The sequence below is a fragment of the Syngnathus leptorhynchus genome, chromosome 6, assembly GCF_054491065.1.
Source record: "Syngnathus leptorhynchus isolate UIUO chromosome 6, UIUO_Slep, whole genome shotgun sequence".
Taxonomy (NCBI): Eukaryota; Metazoa; Chordata; class Actinopteri; order Syngnathiformes; family Syngnathidae; genus Syngnathus; species Syngnathus leptorhynchus.
Window position 1 is genome coordinate 8305645 of NC_141200.1, and position 23886 is coordinate 8329530.

Genomic DNA, 23886 nt, shown 5'->3' on the forward strand with positions numbered 1-23886 from the left:
AAAAACTTCAATAATTCAACCTACACGGAGATGTCTGGGATTGAATCCAGAACCTCATTCATGCAACGGATGCACCGAGCATATTGATCGGCGTTATAATAAAATAGATTTGTAGAGAAAAGGTAGACGTAGGTAAGGCAGGACACTTTATTCCAATCCCAAAATGTCTCTTTCCATAATGTCGTGTCCATGGAACAGCTTTGACAAGACAAATTGAGGTGTGTGCATTGAGGTGATAAAGAGATGAAGTTACATACTAAATGGAGAACATACATAACCATTAACACAGGATAAAGATATCAATCTACTAAATTTGACCATTAGAAGCTGTAACATAATGGCTTCTTCATTTTCATTCAAACAGCTCCATTTTACACATGATGGATGGTACCTAAACGAATAAACAAAGTTCCTAAATTGCTGGTCAATTTGGAGTTGGAATTAGCCCTGAACAAATCAGGAAGGCTAAGTGCCTTTGAGTAGGTTTAGACGTCTACATGACTACGAGACGAACAGGAGAAAAGGCAGCACAGATTAGATCTTAATGCTCAAAACAGTAAAGCCAAGTGCAAAATTGTCACTTTTCTGCACTACTCCAGGGTCGTAAATCCCTTCCTTGTCTTCTTTATGTCAGCATGCAAATAAGATTTACACTGCCTGTGAGGTCTTATCAGCGTACAATGTCAGATGTTGCCGTGAACGGATTTCCAGTTCGTGTATAATTCCCACACACATACATTTTGAGCGAGGTTTACATCAACAAACCTAATCTCAATAGTGGTCACCAAGAAGCAAAGTAAAATTGAGAAACCCCCAAAAGGTGCTGTTCTGTTCCAGATCAGACTCAAAGGACCAGATTCGATGATGCTCCCATCTTCCACCTAGTTTATAACATGACACTTGCCTGGCTCCTGTTCCTCGCTCACATCTTAATTCTCACCCAGCTTGAGGGACGCAAACTGCCTGGCCATCTGTAGCGCCTCCTGCAGACACTCTGTGTTACGACCAGCGGCCTGTGCGGACATGTCCTTGCCACCTCCTTTGCCGTCCATCAGGGGGCACAACTCTTGGACCCATTCGCTTGCCTTCAGTCCACGTTTGGCTTTTTCCTGTGGGGTAAACACACGTACCCATTAACATTGCCGAGTTGAAATTCACAAAGCACGACCAAACTACACAAAAAAAAAAAAAAAAAGATCGTGTGTGTCTGTGTGTGGTGTGATGGAAGGAAAGTAACACATCCTGCGAAACGGCACTCACCTGAGGGACTTCACACAAGCAGATGACCTTGCCGGCATCGGGGTCTACAGCAAAGAGCATGGAGGCGGTCTGAGGGGAGTTGGCCTTCAGCACCTTCATGCACTCATTGAGAGCCTAGGAGAGTGGGAGGGTTACACTTCCTACTTGGTGACAATTTCATCTTTTCTGTATATACAGCATCATTTCATTCTTTTCTTTTAGCTTTAAAAGATCTGATTCTCGACTTTCATTTGAAAATAAATCTCACCTTGGCTGAGGCCCCAGTTTCCATCGCCATCACCAGCAATGGTTGATTGGGGCTCTTCTCAATCACCTCCTTGGTCTTCTCCAGGACTCTCTTCTGAATGTCAGCCTTGTGTGAGCGGTCCAGGTCATCCATGGTCTTCTTCAGACCCTTCAGGTTCTCCCTCATCTCATCTTTCCGCCACTGGGAGATCACTGCGGTGCCGATGGACTGCGCACAAGTTACACAGTTACAATTCACACAGAGAGAGAGCGCATTCATTCAGGGTGCTGTGTATTAACGCCCTTCCAAAAACACAATGGAAGCAATTTAGAGAAACCAAAGGGAATACATGTTAAATATACACAATCACACCTCTGTCATATCAGCAATCTCTTTCTGAACATCCTTGTTGGGAACTGTTTGCTGCTTTACGAGGTCTGCCAGGGCGCTCAGGGCTTGGGTCAGCGCGTCTGCTTTCCTCTGAGCCTGGTAAACAAGAGCAAAAATCAACCTTTGTAAAAAGATGCTTCTATTGCTGTCGTTTAACAATTTAGTCTGTGTGCAACCCAAGTTCAGCAAACATGACACCCCTAGCTAGCTATGTCAATTTTTGCCGGGCTGAAATGTGTGACCAGGTAAAAGCCGACATATGTTGCTTTACATAATCCATGGTCAGCGGCAAAAAGTGAGGGAGGTAAGAATTCATCCATCTATAATTAAATGCGCATCCATTTGGGCCATCATAGGCTACTGAGAAGACAGAATTTCTCTTTTGCACACATATCAGCATCGTTTGGGTTCATCAGTAATAATGTAGGCCTTTTCAGTTGAATTTTTTTCTTTTTTCTATAATTAAGTCGGCAGTTGTCATGATCCTTCTCAGTTTCAGCTCCGAGAGCAGCAACCTCTACTTTTGTGTCATTTACTGTATTTGGAGCGATAATGCATTTTAATTTACCCCTTTGTTTTGTAAAATTGTAATAGTGGTTATTTTCTAAAAAGACATGTGCGCACTCTGACGTCAATGGAATTTGTTTTGCATCTTAACGGCCATAGGAAAATGTGTCACCCAGTTGAAAATCCCTGCGCGACAGTGAAAGCAATTTGAATTCAGTCAGGATGTCAGCAGAAAGAAAATCATGTCGACAAGCTGATCACAAACAACCGTCACGAATAATCTCAGAATATTTCGCACGTTGGTGTGTGCGAGCGCCGACCTTCTGGGCCTCGCTTCCTGTCACGGCAACAATACGACGGATGCCCTTAGCGATGGCCTCCTCGGAGACGATGACAAACGGCGCCGCGTGGGCCGAGTTCTGCAGGTGGCTGTGGATAACAAAAGGGAACATGACAGTTGTTAGCGGGCTGCAGAGGGTGGGCCAAAAGGTTGAGTATTACAAGGGCAGGTTTCGCAAAAACCAAAACGTACTCTGCAACAGCGATACTGCGACAGATTGTGGCCCGTTTGGCTTTTCGTGTTTTGCACAGCACACAAGTAGCAGGCCGTCAGAAATACTCACGTCCCACCACAAAACTCAATGGAGGTGAGGGAGCCAGCAGGGCTGTTGGGGTCGTCTAGTAGGTCCTGGACGGGGATGCCGATGGACACGACCCTCACAGGGTCAGGGTACGTCTCGTCGAACACCGCGCGTAGACCCTGAATGGCCTTGGCTTTGGCCAGGGTGGCTTCCATGGCGTAAACGGGCTGAAGCAAAGTACAGAAAAGAGAATCTCGGCTGTCAGCGGCACACTTAAGTTTGGAAAAAAAGATTCAGTTTATTTTTCAATGTAAAATGCAAATGTTCTTAATTAATAAAAATAAAATTAAAGTGAATTAATAAGCACTCAATCGCTGATCTAAAAGTAATTTAAAGACCAGATAGGAACATTTTGAAAAATGCACCGAAACAAAAATGTACATCACATGAAAGGGATATAAAAATTGAAACCAAAAAGGTTTTTGAATATTAAATGCATTAACTAGCATCACTGACCTTGGCATCCCTTATCATAGCACAAGCCATCTCCTCAGTGCGACGGACCTCCCCTGTGCTCAGGGCACCTTTAGCAGTAAAGTCAAAGCGAAGTCTGTCTGACGCCACCAAGGAGCCCTTCTGATCTGCCTCGCCCAAAACTCCTCTCAGAGCAAAGTTGAGGATGTGTGTAGCAGTGTGGTTGCTCATGATGGGCCTGCGGCGAGCCTGGAAAAAGCAGAAGACCAAAAAACACGGTCAAAAGCATCCGAGATTATTTCCCTGTGCGCGCGTTTTTTGTCACTGATGAGCTCACCTCGTCCACGTGTAAGGTGACACGGTCTCCGACCTTCAATATTCCATAAACGGTGCCCACGTGTAGAACGTAACCTCCTCTAACCTGAGTGTTCTTCACTGAGAACTCTGTCCGCTGCAATACAGAGACTGCGGTCACACATTTTTGTCTGCTGGAAGTGTTCGAATGCAATGCATAAAAAAATCTGCCAAAAACATTCAACGAGATAACTCGGATTTCTTCAAATAATGTCGATGTCAAAAGACACCGGACATTCTTATTGACAAAAATTAACATTGATCATTGTCATCATGTCAACCTCCGAGTGTCCAACGGATACTTATGCTAATTACTACACTTACATCGTCTGTGCTATCGTCCTCCCGAAGCAAGTAGCCTTCGTCAAACGTCTGTCCACCCTGCTCGGCGTAGAAACACGTCTGATCCAGCAGCACGCCGCACTTTTGGCCGGTGGTCACTTGGTCGCAAAAAGCGCGGTCGTGGCGCAGTGCCAATACCGTGGCCGACGTCTGTTGGAAGTCTGAGGACATCACCAGAATGAAGGGAAGTGCTCCAAAGAGCACAAAATTCTAGTCTGTGTTTGGATTTTTAGAAGATGAATACCATAGGTGCCATTTTCATCAGAGGTGTATTTGTATTTGTGAGAATCATCTGTGGCAGGGATATTCTTGTTCCTCAGCTCATCAATGGCGTAGATGTCCAACATGATGTGGTCCACGTCTCCCGCACCTTTCCCCTGGGACTTCAACTACACATGCAGACACATATAAGGTCTTGCTACAAAGAAATTCTTTTTTTTATAAAATGTGTATCAATCTCGTACACGACTGAAACTGCTTGACAAACCTTATCGATAATGCATAAGCAGCACTTACACGTCTAGACTTGCCAAAACACATAACTCGAAACGTTTTGTAATACATTTATATTAGATGCATGAGAAGCAACTCCACATGCATTTTAATTCTGAACCTTCTTAGTGCTCTTGGAATGAGGTTGATCACCGAGGATGAATTGGCTTTTAAAAATCACGTCAGCGTGATTGGGTATGCAAAGAAGGAGAATTATTGAAATTGCTCAAGAGCACCTTGACTCGGATCTACTGTGGTGCTGCATCCAATAGCAGCACAAAAGTAACTTAAGAATAATTACTGCAGACAAGGATGTGTCCCTTCACTTCCCTCACCTGTGCGGCCTTCTTCTCCTCCTCAAAGGCAGCCAGGTCCACCACCATGCCTTTCTCCTCTGCGATGAGTGAGGTCAAGTCCAGGGGGAAGCCGTACGTGTCGTACAAGAGCCATGCGGTGTCACCTGGATGCGAAGATGGAGAAAAGTGCTGTTCGACACTCTCCATGCAATTAGAAAGGCTTTTCCGTCAAGTATCTCGCACCTGGGAGAGTTTTACTGTCTCCCATACTCATGATCTTCCTGTCGAGGATGCGTCGCCCCCTGCTGAGAGTTTTAAGGAACTGCACCTCCTCTTCATTGATAATGTCTTTCACAATTTCTGGGTCTTTCTTCAATTCGGGAAATGCGTCACCCTGAAAAAGAGAACAAAGGTTGATGAGAATGGATAAAAGGGAATAATAACTAATCTTGCACGCAGAGAAAGAACGTTTTTGTTGAGCCACATTATGCTCTCACTCGCCACTGCCAAAAAGAGAATTCTGTCCGACAGATTGGAGCTGAAAAGAATCTCCAAGATAGACGATCTGGATTTGTATCATGTTGTCAATTGATAACAGTGCTTCATTTGAAGCATGTTAGCTGGGAATGCACACAGCGAATTGCATTGAGGCACAAAACTAAAGTCTCACCAGGGACTTGACCACCACATCGACTAGCGTAGCAAAAAAGCCTTTCTGGGCTCCCAACTTTTCATGGGAATAACGGACGGCACGACGCAGGATTCGCCGCAAAACATACCTAAATGCAAAGCACAAATGAAATCATTCAGTGTAGCGTGCAACTTCCATTGCGTAAATTCAGACTCAAGCGATTAAGTGGACTGCAGACCGATAGATTCGTACCCTCTTCCGGTGTTGTCAGGCCGCCCACCATCCGAAAGGGCGACGGTGATGGTGCGAGCGTGATCAGCCAGCACACGATAGGCCATGTCAACACCATCGGCATCCTCGACTCCAACTTTACCGGTGTATGGCCGAGCACCAGTACCCTGGAACAAACACCGATTGACCTTGATCATGAACCAGGATGCTTGTTATCACCTCTAAGAAAAAATATTAAGTTATGTGACCAAGCTTCGAGGTCATTTTACTCATATCATCAACTATGTGTGATTCTTCAGCTTTAGTTTTGGACTGCTGAATCTCTTTATGAATCTTCTTTGTATTTGGTGTTTGTTCGACTGTTTAGGTTCAATAAATGGGAGAAAGTGTAATCTGTCTTTTTTTTCCCCAGGCAAAATGATTTTTTTCTTCTTCAATAAGTCTCGACCAGACTCAATGCTTACATCCTTGTATTTGCGTACCTTCTGAATAGCTTCAAAGTATGGGATGAAGAGGTCAGTGTCATAGTTGGACATCTTGTTCTGGAGCACAGACACCAAGCGCTCCAGACCCATCCCAGTGTCGATGCTCTTCTTTGGTAGTGGTTTCAATACCGTCTCCGACTCCCTGAAAGAAACCGCAGAAAACTCCCATTCGTCAAACTTACAAATCAAGTTGCTCTCACCTCGTGTGTACGTTACCTGTTGAACTGGATAAACACCAGGTTCCAGACCTCCAGGACGTTGGGATCATCCATGTTCACCAGGTGGGAGGCATCTCTGCCTCCAATGCGGTCATAGTGGATCTCACTGCAAGGACCGCAGGGGCCGGTATCTCCCATCTCCCAAAAGTTGTCCTTCATGCTGCCCGGCAAGATGCGAGATTCATCCATGCTGATGGAGAGAGAGTAGCAAGCAAATGATTACGTCAAGAGTGATTTTCCTTTGCTTCAACACAAAAAATAGATATATTTAAAGCATTCCCAGAGAAACGCAACACATTTTAATACCCTCAATTCTACTCTGGAAATGTCTGACCCCCCCTTCCTTAACATCACTCACCCAAGAGACATCCAGATTTCTTTGCACTCCAAGTCGGCCTCCAGGCCTGCGTCATCGTTGCCGCCGAAGTAAGTGACATACAGGCGGTCGATGGAAATGCCAAACTCCTCAGTGAGCAGCTCCAGTGCCATCTTACAGGCCAGATGCTGCAGCACGCATGTCATAGTGAAACGGGAAGAGTCGACGAGAAGATAAAAAAAAAAAAAAAAAACACAGGAGCATTTAACTGAAATGTTTCTCCCAAAACTAAATGCCAGCAAACTGTGAAAGGCCGTACAGGTTTACTGCATCCTACCTTAAAGTAGTCCCCAAAGGACCAGGATCCCAACATCTCAAAGAATGTGTGGTGGTAAACGTCTTTGCCCACATCATCCAGGTCGTTGTGTTTTCCTCCCGCACGGATACACTTTTGAGTATTGGCTGCACGACGGAGTCTTGCCATGGGGTGGGATGGATCAATGGTGTTGAGGAAGATGGGCTTGAACTAATACACACACAAACATGTTTAAGTCCGCCCGTGAAAAAAGCTTACGGCAGCGTGTGGCCAAAGCATGATGGGGAGTTCACCTGGTTCATGCCCGCATTTGCAAACAGCAGCGTGGGGTCATCCAGCGGGATGGTGGATGACGAGTGCACATACTGGTGCTCGTACCGATTGAAGAAGTCGATGAACTTCTGGCGGATTTCAGCGGCACTCATAGAAGAATCCATTCTGAATCAGCTCTCTGGAACAAAGAAGAACCGATCCTGATGACATGAATTTATTTGAGGTAGCATTTTTTCCCTCACAGCGCTGATTATGTAAACCTTTTGTATTAATCATTAAAAATGTAATGAGACAATGCTAAGTGAACCCCTTTCCTAAAATATTTAAAAACTCCCGCCTGCAGTCAAGTAGGTGGGTGTTCAGGCAAGCTTCTTCCCAGGCATTCTTTATGCTTTTTACACACCTACAATAAAGCCTTTGGCACTTGTCAAGACCAAGTACTTGCTCTGGAATCTAGTCAGGCCGATGAGGCCTAGAGGTTGCCTGACTGCTCTCGAATATCACAAAATTAACATCAGAGAGGGAGAAAAGTGTTCTTTAGGCCTTGAACCTACCCGTATGGAGTTCAAAGAACGTATTTTTGTGGAAAAGGAATATAGTTTCTAATCTCAATAGATTAAAACATATATTTCATCCTCGGTGCTGATAAAAATGTTCCGATACTACTTATATAAGCCTGATACACGCAGTACTGTACCTTTCTGGAATATGAAGTATGAGCTACTTTAATGTAAATGCAGATGACAACAAAGCCTGCTGCACCCATTTCCCCCCCCCACCACACCCACAACTTTAAGCATAGGTTATGTCAGTGTTGTGACTTAGAAATTCAATACAACCGTACATCAACCGAGAGCATTTTGTGTTTGTATTGAAATGGCAAAGATTTGAAAGATATGCACAATTATCTCTTTCTATCAAAAAGGACCTTATGGGAGGTCAATACAATAATATTAATTTGACCTTTCTTAGTATTGCAGCCATAAGTGTCACCAGCACATGCACACATTTCTCAAAACAGTCTCCAAAGTTGCAGTACCAAACAACCGAAATGTCCGTACAACCACAATGGAACGTTAAAAATCATATCGACGAAAGCATCATAATGACCAGTGTACTCTTCTTCATTAAAAGGCATTCCAAGTTGTGCTCCCGGGAGGTTATTCATTCATAAGCCGCAATCAAGCAAACTGCAGAAGCCTGGAGATCTCTGGAGCCCCCATGGGCTCGCTCCTGACGACTTCACCGCGGCTGGCAACCACGGCAGGTGAAAATTCACTGAGGTAACAGGATGGAAAGTTCCGATAAACAGACCAAAGTACTGGAAAATGCAATGCAGTCCAAAACAACTTGAAAGGCATTCCAAGTTGTGCTCCCGGGAGGTTATTCATTCATACGCCGCAATCAAGCAAACTGCAGAAGCCTGGAGATCTCTGGAGCCCCCATGGGCTCGCTCCTGACGACCTCACCGCGGCTGGCAACCACGGCAGGTGAAAATTCACTGAGGTAACAGGATGGAAAGTTCCGATAAACAGACCAAAGTACTGGAAAATGCAATGCAGTCCAAAACCAGAGAACGTGTGCACCTTACGGATCATAAAGTGACAGGCAATACGCTTTTAACCATAGCGAGACTTCGGGTTCTATTGCAGTATCTCGGTGGTATTATAATACTAAATTAAACGTCACTTTAATCGGCGATCGGATTGCTCAGAGCCAAGTGTTCATGCGTATCGGTGTGCCGCATCGGAACCGCTCAGCTGATTGTCACTGCTGCTGGACAGAGGCACTAGCAACCTGACGCAAGCAAGCTAATTGTTAGCTAAGCCGGACAGCCAACTACAATGCCGATATTTCAGCCAACACTTCCAACTGGGCGTACTTCCGGAATGTTAAAGTGAAATTGTCTGATTCCACAAGCCGCCAGGGCAAATGTTAGTACTCACATAAGCCGTTAAATGTCGCAGAGTGAGTCGTTTTACGGATCCCAGCCAAACTACGGTGGGTGAGTCCACGCTGCTCGTCCAGAATGAAAGCGTCGTCTTGGGATCACGCCCATAGTGCAAGCCGATTGGTGCACACTAAGCACGTGTTATCAAATATCGATTCTCATTGGTCAGATTGACAGTCACTCCGAGCCAAGCCCGCCACTTCAATGACGCGAAAAGTCTTGCTTGGCTGATGCAACTGAAAACTTTCATGACTTAATGCAGCATATGTATGCGTAATATGTTGTACATGTATTTAAAATACATGCACACAATTCACTGTAAAGAAAAGAATGTGAAATCTCACATTCTTTCATTCTTGAGACGCATTCGCTTGGATATATATATGCAATATACTACTATTGCATCAGTAATGCGACTTGCACAGAACAGGCCTACCATTGGTCGAAGCAAATTCTGAAATCCTATGGATTTTTTTCATTTTGATATGCATAATTCATTGAATTGTCTCTTGTTTTGTATTCTTATATTCCTTTGCAGATGTGTTGATTCTGCACAAATCTGAATGATTCAATAACGCCACCTTCATTAGACCTCTCAAATGTAGGACGAGTCATTTGCTCATGAAATCTGTAACTGTTTATAATTGATCAGGAGTTGCAGAGTATAATAAATCACATTTGTGGTTTAAAAACTAGATAAATGCCACCTGAAGAATGTTTGTCAATCCTATGCCTTTCGCCCAAGAGAAAGAGACACTCCCTCCAAAACAGTCGCCACACAGAAATGCAGGCTTTGACAAATTGCCAAGCAGCATGAAGTGGGCTCAAAACAAACACAAATACAGCCCTTTTTATTTAATTTTTATAAATTTGGGGTAATAATTCAGTCTGTTAATGGCTCCACTCTGCCCCTCAAATCAACTTGACATGGCATCAAAACATACAAATCAAATGCAATGATACCTGATTGGTATTTTTTTAGAAGTCAATATCCTTATAAAACCCCATTTTACCTCCCGAAATGTTGACATTTAACTTAATATTCATTGTATTAAGTATTCGTTTTGCTGTTAGAAATGCATATTGGACAAGCTCCCATAATTGTTTTCAAATAAGTCAACTGCACACAGTCAATGTTCACGCAAACAGTAAATTATGTCAGGTTGTTGACAGCGTGGACTTTTTTTTTTTTTGTGGGGCACATGATAGACCTTCACTTGGTAACATTCTTTTAGCAATCTGATTGTAGCTTGTTCAACAAATGTTGAATTTCTAAAATATTTTTACATCTTTTGATACTATACTATGACAGAGTGGCTATGCCAAGCTTGACAACCCCCAACAAAACTATTGATATTGTTTTCATGTTATATGAGAACAATTTCAAAGCATAAACGTAAATATTTATTGTACAACTAAACCGTTTGGGCCTCATTTGCAGAAAGATAAAATGGTGGTCATAATGTGCATGAAAACATGAGAAAGTTTCTTATTTAGGCAGTTATTCCAAGATGACAGTTTCTAAGACAGAGAAAAATGTTCAGTAATAAAAAAATCTAATCTGCAGGATCAAAATGATGCTTTTAGTCAAATTACTTGTTATGGACACTTTAGTCAATTATAAGACTTCCTAACTTTTCATGATGACTGTGTGATTTTTAATGACAGCAAAAGCACTTTATAGCAATATTGACCCAGACAGAAAAGTACAAATTCTATCAGCTCTCTGATGGTGGGGGGGCCGCCCTTCGCACTGCCTTAGCCAGAGCTTGTTGGATGACTGGATAGATCTTATAGCAACCCTCAATGCAGGTGCGCACCCCAGCAGAGAGAGTCTCTTCGGTCATTTCTCCATCAGACTGCAGCCCAGAAACCTGGTTCAAGCTAGGGAGGAACGCAACGGTCAGTCTTCCCTGATTGTCACCACTGGGCGAACCGCTTTCGTTTTCCTCTGCATATGTTGGGTCAACCACGTAAGAGCCCCCATCTTGGCGAATGGAGCAGCCGAGCACCAGGTCGTACATTTCGATTCCCGCATCTGCTAGCGCGAGGGACGCGCAGGTGACGGCGTGCGCCAGAACTGAGCCGCTGTGTTCAAGAACCATCACGTTGACCTCTATCTGAGAGCGAGGGTATTTGTGGAGGCACAAGGCGGGCTGCAGACTTTCATGCAGCATCAAAGAGAAGTCCTTGTCTTGACTCCCTTGAATCCAGGAGCCTCTCTCCGGGCAAGAAAAGGGGGCAAACCGCATGTCTGTTGTCAACCTGGTGCAATAAAAAGAACAGTTGGTTTGTTGAGGGGCCCCATAATTTAAAGAGTAGATAATAATCACAAGACAAAATAATACGCCTGAATTAACTACAACTATACTGACGCGATGAGACAAAAATCAAGTTCATCAATTTGTGTTCTCTTAGGTGTTGAATTCTTGAGCTAGAGATTAAACTTTAATTGCTAAAATAAAGTCAAGACCACACAAAAGGAGGTTATATACCTTCCACACTTCATATCGGTGTCATCTTTACGCTCCGTTTCTCTGGGACCATAAACGCAGCACATCAACTTGGTGTTTCCAGCCTCCATGTACGCGGAACCCTTAGCTTGACTCACGAGCCCGCACCTGACAAAAACGGGCCGGACGTCAACCTGGTCCCGCTGTCGGCCATCTGCACGGGGGCCGTGCGAGGAAAAAACCGCCGCTGGCTTGGATGCGAACAAAGACGGACTTTGGGAGAGCTCTGGGCCGCGAACTCGTTTGTTGTCAACGGGCATGGTGGTGCGGTTTGAACAACAGAAGCAGCACGTGAATAGGTCCAGCACTATAAAACGTCCCTCTGAAACACAGATACCAGACATGTAATTCCGCCAAGTGACGCTCACAAGAATTAAAATTACGTTGAAACGTTTATTGTCAAGAATCAACAAGTGGGACACAATGGTGAAGTGGAACAGCATTTATTGGATAATTTAAACTTTTTTAACAAATAAAAAACTGAAAAGTGGGGCGTGCAATACTTTCGCTATATATATATAATATATATTTATATTTCTATGTATATATATATATATATATATATATATATATATATATATATATATATATATATATATATATATATATATATATATATATATATATATATAGAAATTTATAGAAATATAAATATATATTTTTTATATTTATATATTTTTTAATATTAATATTTTTTTCTTTGTTTTACCTGCATATAAGTTTGTTTGACTTAATGCCTGATGAGTACCAACCGCAGGTCTGCCTTGTTGACTTAAGGAAATTGGATAGATTAAAAAAAAACAGTTAAATCCCTCCGGAATTTTTTTAAAAATTATTCTGTTATGCTCGAGTGACGAAATATGGCAAATTGTCTTTGAATAACTGAAATCTCTTTCATGTTCTTTGATGTGAGTCGCGCATGCGCAGAACTTGCCTTAAATAGAGGCGAAGACGCGAGGAGGTACCACTCACATCCAGCCGTTACCTAGCGACAAGCGACAAGGATTTGCCGGCGAGTAGACACTCCAACATTGGACTCATGGACGCTGTAATCCCTTCAAATTCAGTCATGGAAGGAGCACCTTTGCAGCTGGCCGAACTACCGGAGCATCATTCTGAAAACGGCGACATGGATGAAGGCTCCCCGCCGGTGCCGGTCCTTCAAACCCCCGCTGTCCCAGACGTCCTAGACACCGACACAAGGCATCTCATCGGCCGGTTCCTCAGTGACTTTACTGGGCTGTCCATACCTGCTTGGAACCAAAGCAAAGTCCAGTATCTGATGAATAAGGTCGTGACGGGAGTGGTGGACAAGTACAGGATTCGATACAATGGTAAGAGTATGCTTGAATTTCCCATCTCGAATCAGTTAAGTGTGTTGCTCTTTGATGTTCTTCGAACCGTTTCAGCCGTTTGTCGTTATTGACACTGCTTTTTCATTCTAAATGTGCACCCCCTGCAAAAAAAACAAATTAAAAACTGTGACTGCAATTGTTTTCTTAAGTTTTTATATTGAATAGTCTTTAGTATTGACGATCAATTTAGTTTTATTATATAACTCCTCAGTTCTTGTCCGGTAGCACAATGCACAAGTTCAAATGTAATATTTTCCATTCTTCTCAGTTCCACATTTGATTTGATTTTGCTAATTGTGCAGTCCATCTAAAGCCAGTAGAGGGGTCCCTCTACTGGGCTAAATCTGACATGACTTTCATTTGCAGTGCAGGAAAGCAGGAAAAATACACGAAATGTTTCTCTTAAAAACAAAGAGATAATGTCATCTGGTAAAAGACTCAAATTTAACGTTACAAATGTTCAAGTCTTCAGTCTCAAATGAAACGAATGATTTTGAAAATGTAGTCTACAAAGGATTCAACTGGCTGAAATTGTTCATTCAAAGCAAAAGCTAAAATTGAAAAAGCTGAATTTATGAATCAGCACTCAGAACGTTTTATATGGACTGGAGGTTATTGATAAAAAAAAAAAAAATGAAGATGAATATTTGAGTGTCCATCTGTCTTCAAGGCATCATCAACATGCTGTCATTGGATCAAAGAGGGCGCGACATGTCCTTCATCAGCGAGGTGGCCAGGGATCAATTTGCTGACGGGATAACCAACTGGGGTCGCATCGCCAGCCTGTTGGCTTTCTGCGCTGTGGTATCTGAAGCCCTCAAGGAGAGGCAGCAGGAGTGCTGCGTGGAGCTGGTGGCCCAGGAGGTCTCCAACTTTCTGCTGTCACACCAGCGCACCTGGCTTGTGCAGCACAACGCATGGGTGAGCAATATGCCGGACGTGTCCTTGGTGATTTTTGAAGTCCTCCCAACTAACTCATCATCTTATTCTATCTGTTTCCTCATCAGGATGGATTTGTGGAATTCTTCAAGGAAGAAGACCTAGAGTCTACGATGAAGAAATGCATTTTAGCCTTTGTTGGTTTGGCCGGTGTCACTGCAGGAATAATCCGTCTGCTGAGGTGAACATCGTGGACACATTGTGTTTTTGTTTTTTTCTTCAATCACATATTTGTTTTTGGTTTGACTAATGCACTTTATTTTCTGCAATTTCTTTAAAAAAAAAGACTTCAAAAACTATCTAAAAAAAAAAAAAAAGGTTACATTTTGATTACCCTATGCGTTGTTTAGTCCAGTATATTGTTGTGGTGGGAAAATCCTGCAAAATTATAAGCTTGTGTTCATTTATTTACTGCGTGTTTTTTTTTATTGTTTGCCAACTTTTAAAATGCCATTTTCTTTATCCAGTGTTTTTATTAAAAATAGACTTAACCCCCAAAACTATTCCACTCATTCACTGTTCAAACACATTTGTACAAAGATAGCTAGAGATGCCCTTTTTTAAATTCACCAAAATATTTTCTAAAAACTACTGTAAAGTAAACATGACAAGAAGTGATCTTATTTTTACTACAGTTTTTTGTTGAAAATTCTATTGTTGACAAGTACTTGTCCTGTATAGGTAAATAAATTATCTAAAAAAAAGTCTTACAAGGTTTGTGTTCATTTTCATCATACTTGGATGCTTGTTTGACCACATAATATTTAACAGAGGCGGCACATTTAGATTGACGGATTGATCATGTTTGATTCATCAGCATGGTTAACTGTAACTCACATTGGTCTATCCAAGTGCACTACCGAGCCGCAGCCGCACTGTGCATTTTCTTTTCTTTACAAATACGTACCTAACTGCTGTGGGCTTCCTATGATCGGTTTGAAAAGCTCATCTGTTATTAAGGATAACACAGACAAGGACGCACATCCTTTCTGTGTGTGTGTATGTATGTATATGTCTTTGTGTGCACACACACATGCGTCACTTCCTCACCAGAGCACTTTCTTGGCTCTCTAACTCATGGCAGTGGCAGTGTCACGATTCCAAAGTAGAAGATAAGAAATATTTCTGCGGAATTACTGTCAATACGCATCGAGGATTCCTTTACTCATGTCATGTTGCAGCTGATCTGTGTGTGTGTGTGTGTGTGTGTGTGTGTGTGTGTGTGTGTGTGTCAACAGGCATTTCCATTGAAGGATGCAATCTACATTCAAGATGAGTTGCTGGTTGTAACAGGCTAAAAAAGGTGTTTTTTTTTTAATCTAAGATCTGATCTGCACACTTAGTTGTCATGTTCTTTCCCATGAAAAGAAATGGCGTCACGTTAATTTAGTGAGAATTTTTCAAGTATTTATTTAGTCAAATGAAACATACATCACTACGTTAGATTAATATAAAAATACCTCATAGAATTCAATTCCCACAAAGACAATTACAGTCAACTCCTGACAATTTATGAATCTCCATTTGTGAATTTACCAGTTTGCTTTTCTTCTGCAAAATATGAACTGTAAACGGACGAGCAGCTAGATTCAATTACGCCGCAAAAAAACAGGATGAGCACAGGTGAATTACTCAAGATAAAGAGAGCTTTGCAAAATAGCCAATCCATACATCTGTAAAATGAGTTTGAAATGATATCAAAAATGAATAGACAAAGTTTGGGCTTACATAGAGATGAAATTTCCTTTCGACAATTCTAAACTTTTTTAGCGTGTACATTAGCACCCAGAACAGTGAACGTTCACTATATCATGAACCTGTGAATGTAGAGGAATAGTGACAAATGGCTTGTGGATGATTCAAACCTCATAAAACACTGTCAGTAAGAAAGTGAAAAATCTGCATGACTTCTGTTGAGTTATGGAGCGACTGGCTGTGTTAATTCCTTGTGATATGTCATCCTGCTGCATTTTCTTATCGTGAGGAAAATGCATTTTAGTTTGTCATGACAGTTGAAGGCGACAATGAGGAACTGTATTGCTGATATGCCACACACACGAAATACAGTGTGTGCTATATGAGGCAATGCAAAAAGTCTGCGTCATGAGTGCAAAATGGTGAGCCCAGTGAAACGATGACCCGAGACCTTAGTTAAAAAAAAAAAAAAAGAAGTTCCATGCAACAGTTTTGACTCATTCCAGAGTAACTATTGAGCAAGTGTTACGAGAAGAGGTAGTTACAAGGTCAGTGCTCACAGATATCAATGAGACCTGTAAGGTCAAAGCAAAGCACTAAATATTGATTATTTTGACAAATGCAAGTGACATGTTCCAGCATTATTCATAGAGATGGATACTGCATGCCACCATAACAGAGAGAGCATTTTATTACTGCAATGTGCAGTTTGAGATTTACACATAAATGTAATCACACAGGGAGGGCCAGAGGTGGAATCATGTCAGGTCATATAACCTCAAATTAAAATTGTTTGTGATAAAAGAAGCAAAAATAAAAGTGATTGACAAGAGAAACAAAATGAACTTAGTACAACTATCATTATTATTATTATTGTGAACACAACAATTGGAAGGAAACGTACATATAAATATGTTTCCTCAAAATATTGAATGCAGAACAATACAATAAAGTTGACAAGTGGTTAGGATGGCCTTTGTATGCTGCTTATGAGCAGGTTAGGTGGAACAAAATATTATGTTGTAACATCAATGAAAATTTTTGGGGTCATTTGTATTTATTTATTAATAGCCTGTTGTTTTATTTCTTACAGTTGATTTTGAAAATATTCCTTCAAAGTAACGCCCAAACCGAGGTGAAAATGAAAAGTTCCAATACAACATGCAGTGCATCTGTCAGTGGAAACTCAATGTCAGTGGCCTCAAATATTCACTCAAAAAATAGACCACCCTTGAAAAGTCTGCGTCAACAAAGAGCCCAATGTGTGCCAAGAAACGGGCCAACGAGAGATACGCTTTCAGCGATTACGCGACAAATAAACGAGATTGTGCAGCTACCGGAAGACGAGCCCTTTTGGGAAGTCATGATAGAGTTCTCATCAGGGAGTGCAGGGTGGAGTTTGCTGTAGGAGTCACAGTCATACAGTGGGAGGGTCGCTCGGGCTGTATAAATAGAAGACAGAGATGCATATGAAGACAACTGTCTCAAGGTACTTGAAGACAAGCGTGTGAAGGTACTCGAAGACAAGCTTCAATCAATGATGGCATACCGTAGGGGTGAGTCTGTCCGTCCGTCCGTCCGTCCGTCCATCCGTCCGTCCATCCATCCATCCATCCATCCATCCATCCATCCATCCATCCATCCATCCATCCATCCATCCATCCATCCATCCATCCATCCATCCATCCATCCATCCATCCATCCATATCAATAATGCTTGCTCTATGTGTCATTAGGTAACGTTTTGGATATGAATCTGAGATGTCGTGAGAACAACTTGGCTCACCACACCATGGAGATCGATCGGGAGCGCTTGATTGTACGTAGGGGTCAGCCCTTCGTCATCTCTGTTCACTGCTCTGAGTCTGCACAGCGCGAAAACCTGGCTTTGGTCCTGCACCTTGGTGAGTAAACCTAATCTGAACTCTAGAAGGTCAGCCTTTTAGTTCTGATGTAAATATTGGCTCAGTATGAAATGTGCCTCGTTAACTCTGGTGTCAAAATTGGCATCTCGGTGGGTACTTTAGTTCCATGGTCAGTCATCCCAATGGAAAAACCGACGTGGTCCAAATCCAGTTTTAGCGCGTGACTGGAGATGAGGCATTACTGATGAATGAATGTATTGACATCATTTCTCACGTGTTGTTTGCTCAGGCAAGCGAGATGAGGTGGTGATCAGGGTTGAGAATGGCAGCAGCAGCAAAGACGGTTGGTGGTTTACGCAGGAGGGAGCACAGGTGACTGTCCACAGCCCGCCAAACGCCATCATCGGCCATTACCGCCTGGAGGTGTCGGTGATGTCACCCAATGGGCATGTGTCGGAGAAGAACGACAAACATGACTTCCACCTGCTTTACAACCCCTGGTGCAGAGGTAAAAAAAAAAAAAACTATGCTGGTTCACGTAGCTGCAATGCTTATCTCATGACGATGTTTTGAATTCCATAGATGATACTGTTTACCTCTCTGATGAGAACTACCTTCAGGAGTACATCATGAATGAAAATGGGATCATTTACTCGGGCGCCGCGGGCGTCATCTCGAGCCACCATTGGCACTTTGGACAGGTACGTGCATGTGTGGACAACCTGAATGGTCACCAACCTTATAACAGCAGAAACGGTCAGACTCATCATAAGTTGCCCTCGTTGGATAGAGCAAGCTCTTCGAGTGAGCTTGTCAGAATGTAACCAGACCACACAAACAAGAGCGTCAGCCGTTTGCAGTTAAATGAGAAAACTCGAATCCATCATCTCTCCTTCCTCCTATTTGTGTGTTATTTTCTCGCAGTTTGACGAGAATGTGATGGACATCTGTTTTGAAATTCTGGACAACTCCAATGAGGCATTGAGAAACTTAGAGAAGGACTTGAAGCAAAGATGCGACCCGGTTTACGTTAGCAGGATCGTCTCAGCCATGGTAATGACAATAACGACACACTTTCCACTCTATGGCCCTGAAAATGGCTGCTGGCGAGTCTAGAGGGTGCCTACCAACCAAAGTCACCTTCTCTACATGTGTCTAGATCAACTCTAACGGGGACCGGGGCGTATTGTCCGGCAAGTGGGAGGATCCGTACACTGACGGAGTCTCTCCTACAAAATGGACCAGCAGCGTTACCATCCTCCGAAAATGGAGCGATGGCAAGACCAGACCGGTAAAATACGGCCAGTGTTGGGTCTTTGCCGCTGTGGCTTGCACAGGTGAGCCTTTTGATACATACAAAGTCCCCGAGCTGTTCTTCTTGCACAACTTGCTGTCTATCAAGGAATTGAACAGGTGTTTGATCCATAAATAGACAAATACATTTCTAAGGATGTCCACTTTTTTGGCCTTTCTGACAGTACTGCGTTGCCTGGGAATCCCGACACGTCACATTACCAATTTTGAGTCAGCTCATGACACTGATGGAAACCTTTCTGTAGACTTCTTGTTCAATGAAAATTATGAGAGTCTTCGTCCAAGAGGAAGGCCTGACAGCAAATGGTAGGGAAGCGCTGACAAGTTCAATTTAAAAGAGCTTTCATTGTCACGTCATTGATCTCTCTCTCTCTCTCTCTCTCTCTCGCTCTCTCGCTCTCTCTCTCTCGCTCTCTCGCTCTCGCTCTCACTCTCTCTCTCTCTCGCGCTCTCGCTCTCGCTCTCTCTCTCTCGCTCTCGCTCTCTCTCTCTGTCTGTCTGTCTCTCTCTCTCTCTCTCTCTCTCTCTCTCTCTCTCTCTCTCTCTCTCTCTCTCTCTCTCTCTCTCTCTCTCTCTCGACCTCCCGTGTCAGGAACTTCCACTGTTGGGTAGAGTCCTGGATGATGAGACAGGATCTCCCACATGGAAATGATGGCTGGCAGGTTTTGGACCCAACACCACAAGAATTGAGTGATGGTACATTTTTTTTCTTATCTCTTCAACTGAGAGTAAAAAAATAGAACAGAGTTGTTTTATGTTGTCTCTGTGTGTTGCTGCACCGTTTGTTTTCAATGCAATATATAGCACTGCAACACAGAAGCTAATTTGCATTAGCATCATGTTAGCGTACTGGAAAATCAAGCTATGGAGTTGGTGTAATTCTCTTTGTTTTATGTTTAGTTTGACATTAAATGTCAACTGGGAGTGGAAAGACAAAAAAAAAAAAGTGCTTAGTATTTTCCAAAATATTGGTTATTGTGAGGTGAGGTGAGTTCACTGCCAATATACAACTCTAAAAGTTAAAATTGGTGAAAGATCCATATTTGTAGAGTCACTGTAAATTCGAACACATGCGTTCCAAGACATCAATGACGAAGACATTTTACTTCTCAGGTCAGTACTGCTGTGGTCCATGCCCTGTTAAAGCCATCAAGGAGGGCAATCTGGACCTCAAGTACGATGCCCCCTTTATATTTGCTGAGGTGAACGCTGACATCATCCACTGGATGGTCCAAAAAAACGGCCAGCGTAAGAAGGTGAGCCTTTATACATTAAGCCTTATCCCTCTAAGAAAGCGTGCATGTATTTGATTTCAAACAAATAATGATACTTAACGGTACAGATCAAAGTTTTTGATGACGCCATTGGCCGTTTCATCAGCACCAAAAGTGTTTTCAACAACGGAAGAGAAGATGTCACTTCACACTACAAATATCCAGAAGGTTAGTGAATTGTGTTGCCAAGCAATGACGCTTGAGTACTTTCGTGTGATTGTTTTTTTTTTTTTACATGGAGGTTAATTCATGATCAAAAATGAATGCCCATCTGTATGTTTCACCCAGGCTCCAAAAAAGAGAGAGAGGTTTACGAGAAGGCGGGACGTCGATGTAGAGAGACCTCCACTGAGAGTACAAAACCAGGCAAACTGCAGATGGCCGTCAAACATGCCAAAGCTGTATTCGGGTCAGACTTTGACGTCGTTGTTGAGGTATGGCAGTGATAAAGGAATGACAAAAAAAAAAAAAAAAAAATGGACGTAATATGACAGCAAATTCAAAACACAAGTAGGAAATACACTTCATTAATGACACGGATTCGAATTCAATTGGAAATCGATGGAGATAATTTATCATGCAGTTTTAGGAATGCTTCAGTGTTACATTAGTATATTAGGGGAAGTCACTTTGGCAATTTTATTTTTTATTTTTTTAATATAAGGCATAATTGCTTGCACAGCACCGTAGATAGCATCGAGTTAGGGATGTGTGGTTTCTCATGAAACCATGGCAAAAACTCACATGAACTGATCTCAATTGCAGTTGAAGAACGAAAGTGGAGTCGAAGCCAACGCTAGTCTGATCTTGATGGCCACGGCGGCAACGTACAACGGTCTAAACCGGGGGGAGATTGATAGACAAACCAAGAACGTCTCTGTGCCAGCCCACAAAGGTCGGTAAATCCAAAACGTGAAAAACATACAAGCGTAACCTTGTACTTGCATAGGTGTCTTTCAAAGGAGATTTGACGTCTTGAAATGAAATGATGATGTGTATCCAGTTCACAAGGAGGTGCTGCGTGTGCGCTACGACGACTATGCCAAGTATCTCTCTGAAAGACCCATAGTCAAAGTGAAGGCGGTCCTGGAGTCACAAGGAGAGGACAATCCCAGCATGGCCGTGGCCAATATCCCGCTCGCCTTGCCTGAGGTCCTTGTGGAGGTGGGTGAAGGCTTAGGTCTGGCTGTCCCTGACTCTTTCTCTCGCTTACCATAGACCCCCACATTCCTCAACATAATTTCTGTTCACATAGCATAGTAATCCCCCCCCTTGGCCGCCACTTTTATTTATTTTGAAAGGTCTCAGCGCGACCCTTGGAACAGCAGACCATTGATTGTGGACCTGGATGACGTCACGTGACTTTTTTTCTATCGTTATGCAGGTTCCAAGTAAAGCCGTTGTATATCAAACAGTGACTGGCTCCATCTCCTTTACCAACCCTCTCCCGGTGCCCCTGAAACGAGGTGTTTTCACTGTGGAGGGATCTGGCCTGGTGTCCCCCACTGTGGTCAAGATGGAGTGAGTTGAAAAAGACTTGAAAAGCTATCGGCCTACGGCGTTGTTACCATAGCTCCATTCTTAACATCTTTTTCCTTTTTCTTTTAGCGGTGACATCAGCCCAGGTAGTAAAGTGTGTGTCAAGCTCAGTTTTGCCCCCACACGAGCCGGCGTGAAGACACTCCTTGTGGACTTTGACTCAGATCGCCTTCAAGACGTGAAGGGAGCTGCTACAGTGATTGTTGACCAGTCTTTCAAAAGACTCTATTAAGCATAAAAAAAAAATGATTGTCAGCTAGCACATGCAACGCATTTTTAAGCATCACCCAAAAATGTTTTATGCATCTACTTTACATTTATGCTACCACTTCACATTCCACATAAATAAGTCAAATTTCTTCTATGCACTGTAGGGCAGAATTTAAAACCCAAACAAATGCGCACTTGTATCCAGCAGCATCACATTTATATATGTATCGCAAATCAAATGTCTTTTGCTTGTATGCTTGGTAGAAGTGATTTATTCCTAAAATGTGTGCATTATTCAAAGATTGTGTGCTTAAAGCTGAAATGCAAAATTTGCTCAGAATTATTTGAATAAAGAGTGTTTCATGAACTGATTACTGTATACGGACTGCTATGTTGACTAATGCTGAGACATCAGACAAGCCAATTTGAGGGAGACATTCGAGTGTTGATTGTTTAATTTCACACTTGATGGACGGGCAGGCACTCCAGAGGTCAGAAGTATTTGTGCGCAAGTCATTAGAAGCTCAATTTTCCATTCATTAAATGTTCCTTTAAATGATACCTAAGAGAATTTTCATTTTCTCCAATCCATATAAGAGTCCCTGCCGGCTAACAATTCCTGTGATTTCTCTTTTTTACTCAGACTGTAAATGTAAATGGAGAGAAAATATTTTTTTTCCTGCTTACTGAAATGCAGATGACACGCAAAAACGGTGGTAGCCTTAAAGGCTAAAAATTCAATGTAAAGCCAATAGAGGCCCGTGAGTTTGCAAACACACGCTTGACTCATCCGGAGAGTTGACATTTGTGTCGTCTATGTGGCAAATGTCTCATTACAGAGTCAAGACGTGCTTTTGGACACTTGAGTGAAGGGAATATTTTATTTTTTTTTACCTTTGCACCAGCCAGCCACTAAAGATGATCTTTTTTTAAACTCATACAGGCTCCCTGAGGAAGGGTTGGGTTTTGTGACAACTTGTGCTTTTTATTGTTCTAGATTTAGAAATTGATTTATGAACCACTGTTATTTGATTGATGGTGAAAGGATTCCATCCATAAAGCTCATTCTGCTTTTTTGGTTTTCGCACTTTCAACATGACTTTAATTACTATCACCACATGTCATCTAAAACAGTTTTTTTCCAAGTGATTTATTGTTTGAACTTAACACTGGTCACCTATTATGTGATTACACTGAAGAATTATTCAATTGTTTCTAAAAACACTGTACAGTTAAAACTGATTTTAATTTGATTCATTAAAAATGTATTTTCAATCCAACAAGCCTGTTAAGGTTCCACTCTATTATTTATTTATATATTATTATTATATATTTTATTTATTTATCTTCCATGTTTGGTGAGCAGTTTTAATATTCTCCAGTGGATGGCGATAGATACACATTTGGTTTAAGCAATTGTAAATAGTACATATAAAGAAGTATCGCTCTAGCCGAAGCATGTCAGGATGGCCGAGCGGTCTAAGGCGCTGCGTTCAGGTCGCAGTCTCCCCTGGAGGCGTGGGTTCGAATCCCACTTCTGACAGAAACGTTTTGCATTGTCGAACAAAACCATAAATACATATTGATCTTATGTTTTGAAGAGATTTATGTCTTTGGAAAAAGGCGAAAGGGGGCGGAAGCCACTGAGCTAATTAGTAAACACATCTATCAAGCTCAGCATCTGAAACGTTGACAGAATGGTATAGATAAAAAAGAAATCAAGTTAAAAAATATGTTTCTTAATTTTACTTGTATTCTATATTTTAAAATAATGTTGAAAATTGAAACTACAAACTACATTTATGTCAACGAGTGCCCAATAAAAGGAATTTCTGAAAA

General features: G+C 42.3%; 4 protein-coding genes and 1 non-coding gene across 5 annotated transcripts; 3 read left to right on the forward strand and 2 right to left on the reverse strand.

Annotated features, from left to right (window-relative positions):
- Positions 1 to 133: 133 nt before the first annotated feature.
- LOC147055810 (alanine--tRNA ligase, cytoplasmic-like) lies at positions 134 to 9443 on the reverse strand. Its single transcript, XM_085914308.1, has 20 exons — positions 9339 to 9443; positions 7413 to 7570; positions 7141 to 7329; positions 6846 to 6991; positions 6486 to 6677; positions 6267 to 6411; positions 5806 to 5951; positions 5593 to 5701; positions 5166 to 5316; positions 4962 to 5086; positions 4379 to 4523; positions 4117 to 4295; positions 3776 to 3889; positions 3481 to 3687; positions 3007 to 3191; positions 2704 to 2812; positions 1859 to 1972; positions 1508 to 1714; positions 1261 to 1374; positions 134 to 1109 (listed from the first exon to the last, which is right to left on the reverse strand). The coding sequence occupies exons 2-20, from the start codon at positions 7554 to 7556 to the stop codon at positions 930 to 932; spliced, it is 2901 nt and encodes a 966-aa protein (XP_085770434.1). The 5' UTR covers positions 7557 to 7570; positions 9339 to 9443; the 3' UTR covers positions 134 to 929.
- Positions 9444 to 10724: 1281 nt separating this feature from the next.
- On the reverse strand, positions 10725 to 12185 carry exosc6 (exosome component 6). Its single transcript, XM_085915408.1, has 2 exons — positions 11839 to 12185; positions 10725 to 11608 (listed from the first exon to the last, which is right to left on the reverse strand). The coding sequence occupies exons 1-2, from the start codon at positions 12114 to 12116 to the stop codon at positions 11062 to 11064; spliced, it is 825 nt and encodes a 274-aa protein (XP_085771534.1). The 5' UTR covers positions 12117 to 12185; the 3' UTR covers positions 10725 to 11061.
- Positions 12186 to 12812: 627 nt separating this feature from the next.
- On the forward strand, positions 12813 to 14585 carry LOC147055812 (induced myeloid leukemia cell differentiation protein Mcl-1 homolog). Its single transcript, XM_085914500.1, has 3 exons — positions 12813 to 13190; positions 13882 to 14132; positions 14219 to 14585. Exons 1-3 carry the CDS (start codon positions 12896 to 12898, stop codon positions 14333 to 14335), a joined length of 663 nt encoding a protein of 220 aa, XP_085770626.1. The 5' UTR covers positions 12813 to 12895; the 3' UTR covers positions 14336 to 14585.
- Positions 14586 to 17281: 2696 nt separating this feature from the next.
- Positions 17282 to 22405, forward strand: LOC147055813 (protein-glutamine gamma-glutamyltransferase 2-like). The gene is made up of 15 exons (XM_085914411.1): positions 17282 to 17401; positions 17582 to 17749; positions 18000 to 18218; positions 18293 to 18411; positions 18635 to 18763; positions 18870 to 19047; positions 19189 to 19330; positions 19617 to 19720; positions 20138 to 20280; positions 20367 to 20466; positions 20587 to 20732; positions 21064 to 21193; positions 21302 to 21462; positions 21683 to 21819; positions 21907 to 22405. The coding sequence occupies exons 1-15, from the start codon at positions 17383 to 17385 to the stop codon at positions 22067 to 22069; spliced, it is 2058 nt and encodes a 685-aa protein (XP_085770537.1). The 5' UTR covers positions 17282 to 17382; the 3' UTR covers positions 22070 to 22405.
- Positions 22406 to 23507: 1102 nt separating this feature from the next.
- Positions 23508 to 23590, forward strand: trnal-cag (transfer RNA leucine (anticodon CAG)). The gene has a single exon. It is a non-coding gene; the product is annotated as a tRNA-Leu (tRNA).
- The last annotated feature ends 296 nt before the right edge of the window (positions 23591 to 23886 follow it).

Coding starts and splice junctions, on each gene's coding strand:
- LOC147055813 (XM_085914411.1), top strand. Junction 20,281..20,366: donor AAAACGGCCAGCGTAAGAAG/GTGAGCCTTTAT, acceptor TTAACGGTACAG/ATCAAAGTTTTTGATGACGC. Junction 20,467..20,586: donor ACACTACAAATATCCAGAAG/GTTAGTGAATTG, acceptor TGTTTCACCCAG/GCTCCAAAAAAGAGAGAGAG.
- LOC147055812 (XM_085914500.1), top strand. CDS start 12,896: ATGGACGCTGTAATCCCTTCAAATTCAGTCATGGAAGGAGCACCTTTG. Junction 13,191..13,881: donor GTACAGGATTCGATACAATG/GTAAGAGTATGC, acceptor TCTGTCTTCAAG/GCATCATCAACATGCTGTCA. Junction 14,133..14,218: donor TTGTGCAGCACAACGCATGG/GTGAGCAATATG, acceptor TTTCCTCATCAG/GATGGATTTGTGGAATTCTT.
- exosc6 (XM_085915408.1), bottom strand. CDS start 12,116: ATGCCCGTTGACAACAAACGAGTTCGCGGCCCAGAGCTCTCCCAAAGT. Junction 11,609..11,838: donor ACCGATATGAAGTGTGGAAG/GTATATAACCTC, acceptor TTATTGCACCAG/GTTGACAACAGACATGCGGT.
- LOC147055810 (XM_085914308.1), bottom strand. CDS start 7,556: ATGGATTCTTCTATGAGTGCCGCTGAAATCCGCCAGAAGTTCATCGAC. Junction 6,678..6,845: donor GAAATCTGGATGTCTCTTGG/GTGAGTGATGTT, acceptor TCTCTCCATCAG/CATGGATGAATCTCGCATCT. Junction 2,813..3,006: donor ATTGAGTTTTGTGGTGGGAC/GTGAGTATTTCT, acceptor TGTTATCCACAG/CCACCTGCAGAACTCGGCCC.